The following is a 9563-nucleotide window of genomic DNA, read 5'->3' as shown; positions in this document are numbered from 1 at the left end:
TTATTTTTTTTTTTTTTTTTTTCATTTTTTTTTATATTTTAAAAAAAAAAAAAAAAAAAAAATATATATATATATATATATATATATATATATATATATATATATATATATATATATATATATATATATATATATTATCATTACTATTTTTTTTCATTTGCAATTTCGCCTAAAAAGGTGTTTACTTGTATTTTAACAAGATTGAGCAGAATGTTTGAGACGTGAAGGCACTGGATGGAATTTAGTTTGCCAACTATAAAACACCTCTTGGTGGTTTGTAAAAAGAAAAACAAAGTGGACTGCTGCAGACAGCATTGCCCAAGTGTCATAGCTAAAATCGTTTAAGACTCAATGAAATTTCCTGCAGAACTGCTGGATCACTCGCGACATCCACAAAAACATTATCGCCAGGTTGGCAGATTTATAAGTTTAATCCCACCAGTTAAACTCCCTCCCGTACTTCCTCATGCAGCTGCTTTACAGAAGAAGGTTCGAAAAAAAAATAATAACTCATCGCCTGGCGTTCTGGCAAGCTGCAGTAGTATGAGTTTATTTACATAACTAATTAAAGCAATCCAAGCAGAATGTGGTATTTTACTCATTTTCCAGGAGGCAAATATCCATGGAAACCAATCAGTTAGGAAAAATCGAGCTGGAATATAAACAGATTTGCTCTAGTTCTGAAGTCAGTATTCAAGATTTTAGCTTTTCCATCCACAGCTGTATTCATTATGGTTTGGCAGTCACCAAATTAAACTGTAGTTGAAACACCCTTGAATGCATTAAAGCAACTTAAAATCCATGTCGAAATCTATCAAAAGCCTGTTGTCTGTCAGAGTTTATTAATGACTGCTGATCAGCTCGCCAGGGTGAGCAGTTTTAACACTGCTGGGAGGCAAGAACGAGTGGCAAAAAATTATTATTGGACCCCAATATTGTTGACACGTGGAAAATAAAACTGAGTTTGGTTAAACTAATTAGTACTGAGTGAAACGAAGGGAAAATAAAGGAAAATCTGATATTTGGAAAAGCTCTAAAAATTTTTTTTCCCAACCAAACAAACTAAAGAGCCGGACTTGTGTGTTCTGACGAGTGGGGCAAAGAGCTTTTACATAACAGACACAAATCCGGCACTTCGGGTGTGAGATGACGCACCTCCTCCTTGCTCCCCAGTCAGAGAAAGCTGTTTTTCAGAGATAAAACTGCAGTTCTCAATACACACCTCAAGCATAGGACCACAGAGGAACTGCTTAGAACTGTGCTGACAAGATGTTTGTCCTCATGATTTGGCTGCTCTGGATTGCTTTGCTGACATGCTTCAGCACGTCGTCAACACCGCTGCTAAACACGGCCGGTTAAGTCTGAAGGACATTCTGCCTCATCCAATGACGGTACGAAGGCATGTTGGGAGAAAAGGCGCAGAGGTTTAGTTGTTTGTGGCAACAGACACAACTAAGCCTCTCAGTTTAAATTAGAATTTATGATTTAATATTGAGATTTTTGTTGACTATTAAATTTTGATTATTGTGCTCATGTTCACCTGAAATAAAACGTTCAGTGAATATATACATTTATTTAAATATACAGCCTATCAACTAATATGTCAGTGGGTGCAGGTGGTGCTATATATAAATATACCTTTAGACTAAACCAGCACATGACTTAAAGTGAATACACACATTTTTGACAATCAAAATGTTAAATTCCCAGTGCCAAATTTATCAAAGGAGGGGCATTTTGAAGGAATTGAAAACAGTGTTTTGAAGTAGCCTATCACAGAATTCAATGGGTGAATGTCATCATAGAGTGTGAATAAATAGCACATATTAAAGAAGAAATGAAGTGTGTCACATTGGTGCCGCTTTCTCTTAAGGTAATTACTTCGGTTTATTATAAAAACTTGCTCTTTGCCTGTCAATTTCCATTATTTGCACAATCCAAGAATAAGGGCAGCACCCCCCATAAGTGGCTGGTTTTCTTAGCTCCTGAAATGAATGTCTTTATGATCTAGAGATTTTAATAAAAGAGACCTCTGAATATACATACAGTGATAAAGATATACGTATATGTATCTTCTTATAGATTCTTTATTTTGATTGAATGTATTATTTGATCCATTTAATTTATCAAAACAGTCTAGAAACTAATATGACAAAAAAAAAAAAAGAACACAAACTATCTTGTTTTCTATTTGACTGTTTTGGATTCTGTGATGTAACCAATTGTATTTATAAGGGTAACACTTTATTTGAAGGGGTGTGCATAAGACTGACATGACATTGCCATAAACATGAAATAACACCTGTCATGAACATGAAGAGTCTTTATCAATGTTTATGACAGTTGTCATGAAGTGTCATTCGGTAAATAATGATACTTTTAATGCAAAGTTGCTCTAAAAGTTCCATTAAAAGTCCATTAAAAGTGCCAACTTTGCATGATTTTGTAAATTATGATAATTTAATGCAAAGTTGGCATTTTTAATGGACTTTCAATGCAACTTTTAGAGCAACTTTGCATTAAAAATGTCATTATTTACCGAATGACACTTCATGGCAACTGTCAAACATTCATAAAGACTCCTTCATGTTCATGACAGGTGTTATTTCATGTTTATGGCAGTGTCATGTCAGTCTTATGCACACCCCTTCAAATAAAGTGTTACCTTTATAAGTCCTTGGTTTACTTGTGGGTAATTGCATACCGATCACATAAATATAACTCCGACTGGAAGCCTTACCTGTGGAAATGAGCATGACTCATAAGGCTTTGAATCATCCAGAGAAAGGAGGTTGTCAATTTGAAGCTAAATTAGAACGAGTGGAGACAGAAGAACTATGTGAAAGGGCAAGTTATCCACTCTGATTTGATGCTTAACAAGGTGGAAAAAAAAAGAGTGAGGACATAGGCCTGGAAATGCTGCACTGCAGAAACCAGAAGACAAAAAGCAGAGGACAAAATATGAGTAGACAGGTTTTTAAATGGCCATTATAGGCACACTTGCATGTCTGAGTAGAACAGTATGTCATGAAGTGACTCGCACCTTAATGTCGACATTCTCACACACACACACACACACACACACGCGCGCACATACTTGCAGGTCCCAGGTACGTGGTTCAGATTGGGGACAAAGTTATTGATTACAACGAGGACTTCCGTCTCTTCCTGGCAACGCGGAATCCCAGTCCCATCATCCCCCCCGATGCTGCTTCGGTGGTCACAGAGGTCAACTTCACCACGACCAGGGCAGGCCTGCGAGGACAGGTACCTGAGCTGACACAAACACTCAAGCAAAAGCTCATCAGCTACATATTTTAACAACCCCATTGGGAAATAAAGCAGAGGTACTGATTGTGCTGCCTGTGTATTATTTTTTCCCCCCAAGACTTTATGAGTTTAATAACCAATGAGCAAAATCTATAGAATTTTTAAGTGGAATATTAGAATTGCTTTGTCTGAGTCGTAATTGCGTTGTATCTCATCTTAAGGCTGTGCGTTTGTGTGAATGTTTTAGCTGCTAGCCTTGACCATCCAGCATGAGAAGCCAGAACTGGAGACTGAGAAAACGCGACTGCTGCAACAAGAAGAGGACAAGAAGATACAGCTGGCACAACTGGAAGAATCTTTGCTAGAGGTAGACATTACACAACATTAACAAGCTGCACATGTTTGACAATTTAAGATCTTTGTTTATGTGCATATGCAATTAACCTGCGCACCAAAAAGAAATGTGTGCGGACAGATGGACAGGTTGTATTCTTTTGTTTCTGGAATAATTACTGTCCACTGCACTGCAGATGTTGAAGTTGCTAAGTTCCACTGCTAGTGTGATGAAAGTGAACTAGACTTTGTAAGGCTTTGTGTACAGGCGAATCAGGAGCAGTGAGTACTGCTGCAATCACTATACCTGTCCAATGTATCAGATGAAGGTAGAAACAACCAGTCCTCATTATTGATCCTATGTTTCTTTGTTGCAGGAAGAGGGCTTTTTCTACTGCACCACCCATCCTCCTTAATCAGTGGGTGCCTCTGGGGGAGTGGGGGGGGGGTTAATGGCTGTGCTTTTCCTTTTGTTCGTTTTACTTCTCTGTGTTACTTGGAAATGTACAGATTAAACCCTGTGCAATAATTTCACAACAACACAGTAGGTGGAAGCATACAAAAATGGCATTATGTGCCGTGTAGATTCTATCATGATGTTTCCACCCCTGCACATAATCAGAAAGTTATCATTTGTAGTCTAATACCATAATATTGTCTTCTTGTAACCACAACAGCTCAATGCAGATGTACTTTCACATTCGAAGTTGCACACCATTCTGATGGATATCCAGGCTTAGAAATACAGCGTAAAAATCCTTTTTCGTGTGGTCAGAGGGACATTTGGAAACTCATACACAGAGAGAATTAATGCCAATAGCCAGATGTCAGTGCTTCAGTGGTATTAGACATGTAATTATTCTTGAATCGTAGGAGCATATTTGACTTGACATTTCCATGCTCTGCTGGTTTCTCATCTATTTTACTTGAATTTATTTGAATACATTTTATCACTTCGTTTCAGAGAGTTGGTTCCTCAGAGCTGAGGGGGAGAGTTTTAGAACTCAGTGAGCACTTATTTTAGGAGTTTGAAATTCCTTGCACAAGGCTGTTGAAGCCCTAGCATCACCCCTTCTTGCAACTTTTATCAGATTACAGACTTGAGATAAAATCACCGAAACCCAACAACATACTCGCTCTCTCTCCCGTCCCTCTCTTTTTCCCATCTCTCCCACTCATCTGTTACAACCTGTCCATCTGTCTGTTTTTCTTTGCATCAGACTTTGGCTACAGCTCAAGGTAATATTCTTGAGAACAGGGAGCTGATTGACAGCTTAAACCAAACCAAGGCAAGCAGTGCCCTCATCCAGGAGTCACTGGTGGAATCACACAGGCTCCAGGTGTCTTTGGACCAGGTACTGTAAGTCATTTGTGTTCTAAAATCACGAGAAAAAGAAATGCAGTCTACTCCTTTACATGTGTTGGTAATGCTGATACTTGGTTTTTAACTGCTTTTTTTTTATTATAAACACACACATATGCAGTGTCTTTTTATCTTGACAGAAACTTTGCATTGACTTCTATTCATGTTTCATTCATTTCTATAGTCCAACCCTGTAGCAGTATTGTGTGTTTGTAAACACAGCAGATGCACGCGCAACTTCACTGCACAAAGAGTCGGCTAGCCTTTACGCAGACTGGTTGCCATGGTTACCGGCATTTGTCTTGCTGTTTTAGCGTTAGCTAGCATGTTGTCAGTGCACTACAACTCTTTATCATCGTGTGATAAAATAAGTTATCAAATTGACATTAGTGAGCCATGAGTGACCCATACACATTACATGCAGGTTAGTGGACAAATGGCCCAAACTTCAGTGGCCAGACATTACTTACAGCAGTATTAAAGCAACTTTGTTCACAGTACGATCATGAACTTTCAATGAGTTTCGCTAAGCAAGACAAGCATCTCCAGGGTTGAGCAAGAAGGGCACTGGAATACAGTTTTCCTAAAATGTAAGATTTCATAAAAAAAAAAAAAAAAAAGAAATGAAATTCATATTGAAAGGTGGATGCACCTTTAACCTCAGCTAGAAACCCCAGTGGAGCTGTGTCTTCTCCATTATTAGAAGATAAGCAAATTTGGCCAGCGGGTTTCACTGCCATTTGAACTGTGCTGTGACCGCTGGAAAAGACAAGTGTTTTGTTGTCGACTTGTATTCAGAAATTGCTTCATTCTTGATGGTTGTGCAGGAGGTTCCACTCCTTTTGCTTCTGACGCTGATCAAAAATGCATGGCTATACAATTGTGCATCTGTTGAAGCCTTATTACAGCTCATTCTGAGCTCAAAATAGGCAGAATGGAGTGAGTTAAATCTTAGTATCTTAGAAGGATTTTGTGCAATAAGTGTAAAGAACATGTTTTGTCCATGTAGCCCACTGACCTATCCTAACTTGTTTAAATGGAAGCATAATAGGTCTCATTTAAATATGTGAAATATGTGGACCTAAGTTCTTTTTTTTTTTTTTTTTTGATAGATCTTCCTCCAAACTTTGGAAAAATGTATTGAAAGGAATATTTAGACTGAAAATATTGTGTAGCTTACAGCTAAATCTTGTCTAAATAACTACAGTACATGCAGTACTGCTGACCAAGGGAACACAGGTTTGGAAGCATATGTGTCGAAGCTGCATTACCAGATAATCCTTTAGGGAGCAGTGTTACACCAGAACTGATGTTCGTCTTTTCTCTGTTGTTTTTGTTGATGCATTATTCTCTCCTCTCATTTTCTTTTATGCATGTCCTGTTTTTTCTCACATTCCATATCCCATCACACCTCAAGCTTCCCTCTCTTTCCTCCCATCCTTTTTTTAAATAAAAAAATAAGTAAAATCTCTTCTGGCTTTCTGCTTATCGTCTAGATATCAGTTCTCTTGTCCATCAGCAACGTTTTGTGTTTTATGTAACTCGTTACAATCTGTACAATTTCTTTTTTGCTGTTTCTTGGTTTCATCTTTTCTCCTGTCTTTTTTGACATGTTTTTTTCCTGCTCTAGGAGAGAGATGCCTACCTGCCCTTTGCAGAGAGTGCCAGCAAGATGTATTTTGTTATCACAGACCTGTCAAAGATCAACAACATGTACTGCTTCAGTCTTGCATCCTTTTTGCGCCTCTTCCAAAGGGCTCTTCAGGCCAAGAAGGTAAAAGGATAACATTTGTACTGCTTTGATACTTCTCCCATTTTTACCTATATCAAAAGACTCTTAAATCTTTTACCGCATATTGAAATACTACATATTAGGGAACTTGAAAAATTATAACAGTCAAAATGAACCCAAATAAAACAAGTTCTTATTACTGTTCAGGAATTGTGGAAATTTTTAGACTCAAATGGACCCTTAACAGAAACACAAAGACTCCTTGATGTGCTGATACAGCCAAACCTGGATTACATCATGTTAAGAACTAAAGCTGTTGTAGAAAAACATCATTTGTTTTCTTTAGTTTAATGATTTTTGTAATATCGCAGTGGAATTAGCTCTAAATGGAGATTAACTGATACCAACCTCCAGTTGACTGCCTGGTTCCAGGCCTTTTTTGTAAGAACTGCAATAATAAAATAACACATTTAATTTAGAATCGCCTTTCAAGACTTTCAAGGTAGTCAAGGAAGTATGTAGAGCGGGTGATGTTGTATATATGAGCTGTGAAAGGTAGGTTTCTCTTAAGGATGACACCAAGGCCCTTGACCAGCCGGGAAGGGAGGACAGTGAAATTGTCAATGGAGAAAAAAAAATTAATCCAGATTTGTAGGTTGTGGTATTTTTTGCCGATGAGAAATATTTCAGTTTCACTTGCATTACTTTTGAGAAAACATAGCACCTAAAAGACAAAGAAGAAATTCCTTTGTGTTCTTTCACGATAGTTTAGAATCCAAGAAAAAAAAAAAAAAAAAAAAAAAAAGGAATCATATGCAACACAGCCCCGGTTATTAACTTTTGTCAGATTTGTTTAAACTCAGTGAATGTTCAATGTCTTTATTGTCTGAAAAATATGAAAAGGAGAAAAATACATGGAGCCAGTTGAGGAAAAATTGTCTGATTGTGATCTCTGTCCAATCATTATGGGCATCTCTGTTTGTAATCCATCTCTTCCAAAATGTGACAAAAGTGCAAACTATTCTTCTGCTGGGTTAATATAACTGACAACATGATGGATGATGCTGTATTCAATCAACTCTACTAACACCAGACTGTCTTTATTGAGAAACCAGATAAATTTAATTTAGGTGGTTAAATGTGTTTTTTTTTTTTTTTTCAGTTGAAAGTGGCTTTGTTATTTGTGTGATTAAAACAGAGTTGGTCCAGCTTTGTGGGATAGTGTGACGTTTTTGAAAATTAAGTTATGCTAAGCTTGTTTTTCAGAGTGTTTGGGGAGCTTAGAAGAAACACCCAACAGCAGAAGAAGTGGCTGGCTTCTCTTAGTCAAGTAGTAACAAAAAAAAAAAAAAAACACTGTAGCTCCCTGATTAACATGTTATGTCTAGTAGAAGCCCTAAGTACAGTTCAGACACAGTACTTAATCCAACAGCGCTTCTTATATTTTATTTCTCAATACCTTTCATCCAATGTCAAACTGTTGCTTTGAAAATCTATGTACTTTTGGCTGGCAGAAGGTCATTGATTACTTTTATTTTAAAGGAAATGATGAACTATTGCTGCTGTCTTCCAAGGATTTTTTTCTTACTTTGCAAAAAAGCGGACAACCTTGATGCTGATGTTGTATTCTTTATCTATCATAACTTTATTGCACGAACATGCAGCTATCCTTGAGTTAAAATGCAGCAGAACAAGTATTTTTATGTGGCTTGAAGCTTTTATGTGAGGCTAAACTTTGATGCTTACATGACTTAACAGCAAAGAATATGTTACATAGGATTTCCATAAAGTACAACTGTAAAATAAAACCTGAGCAAAGAATGAAAATAATTGAATGAATAGGAGACGTCGCAAAAAATCAAGAGATGGGGTTAAAACTAAGGTCAGACAGAAAGCAACACAGACTGGCACACTGCTGTTTTCGAACTGAGCTTAAAACACTGCGATAATGAGAGCCCACACACACACACACATGTAGGTATACAAAGAGTTGTGAGATAGAGAGCACTAATTTCTGACATCCTGTGTGGGTTGTCAGAGCCAGCGCTGCCATCCAAGAGTATCACCTGACGACAGAAGCTTGCCACTGCTGTTGTGTGTGTATGCGTGCGCGTGTGTATGCGTGCGCGTGTGTGTGTGTTTATGCGTGCGCGTGTGCGTGCGTGCGTGTGTGTGCGTGCAGGAAGGCCTGTGGACACTGTCAGCAACTGTGATCATAATAGGTGCACTGATTTACAGAGTCTAATTCACTTTGTGTTGTTCACTTGCTTGGTGTTGTGAGTGAGCATTTTTAATTTGCCAACTGCTGCATGTGGTTCCTGAGATCTGGAAGAGGATTTTACCTTGCAATGGCTGATTTAACACACTGATGTTTTCATACGCATACAACACATCCTGCTTCGCAAAGTACGATGTAGCAGTGACGTAGCAGTGAGGAAAGAAAGGCTACATGGATTTTATGTTTTACAAAAAAAAAAAAAGAAAAGAAAGTTCTTGCATTTTGCATTTTGCCTCCTAACCCCTAAGTGAAATCCACTGAAAGCAGTTACCTTCAGACGTCACCTATTGGGTGAGCAGTAAACTCTACTCTTACAAATCATTCATTAATTATGAATGTGGCTGATTTGTGAAGGCATTAGAGGTTTATTAGTGAACAAACTTCATAGTAGAGACCAAGGAATAAGTTGTATTTACGTTTACATTTACAACAGTATCCTAAGCTTTTAACAAAGCTCAGTTCAATCCACAATCTGCATTTTTATAAAAACAAGGATGGTTACTAAAACTGACAGGCAAGAAGACCATTGCTACAGGATCTCCACATGACATTATCCCTGTACACATCAGAGAAGCAGCAAAGAGCTC

At 37.7% G+C, this 9563-nt stretch overlaps 1 protein-coding gene across 1 annotated transcript in view; it reads left to right on the top strand.

The window, feature by feature from the left end:
- Positions 1 to 9563, top strand: part of dync2h1 (dynein cytoplasmic 2 heavy chain 1) — a 114798-nt gene that overhangs the window by 56030 nt on the left and 49205 nt on the right. Inside the window, exons 71-74 of the mRNA XM_015045830.1 lie at positions 3104 to 3267; positions 3518 to 3637; positions 4824 to 4958; positions 6597 to 6740. Of these exons, the coding sequence (XP_014901316.1) occupies positions 3104 to 3267; positions 3518 to 3637; positions 4824 to 4958; positions 6597 to 6740 (563 nt within the window). The remainder of the gene's footprint in view (positions 1 to 3103; positions 3268 to 3517; positions 3638 to 4823; positions 4959 to 6596; positions 6741 to 9563) is intronic.

This window comes from Poecilia latipinna, unplaced genomic scaffold (assembly GCF_001443285.1).
Source record: "Poecilia latipinna isolate Pla-1442-1.1 unplaced genomic scaffold, P_latipinna-1.0 Scaffold746, whole genome shotgun sequence".
NCBI classification, from domain to species: Eukaryota; Metazoa; Chordata; class Actinopteri; order Cyprinodontiformes; family Poeciliidae; genus Poecilia; species Poecilia latipinna.
This window is presented reverse-complemented; position numbering and strand designations above follow the sequence as displayed.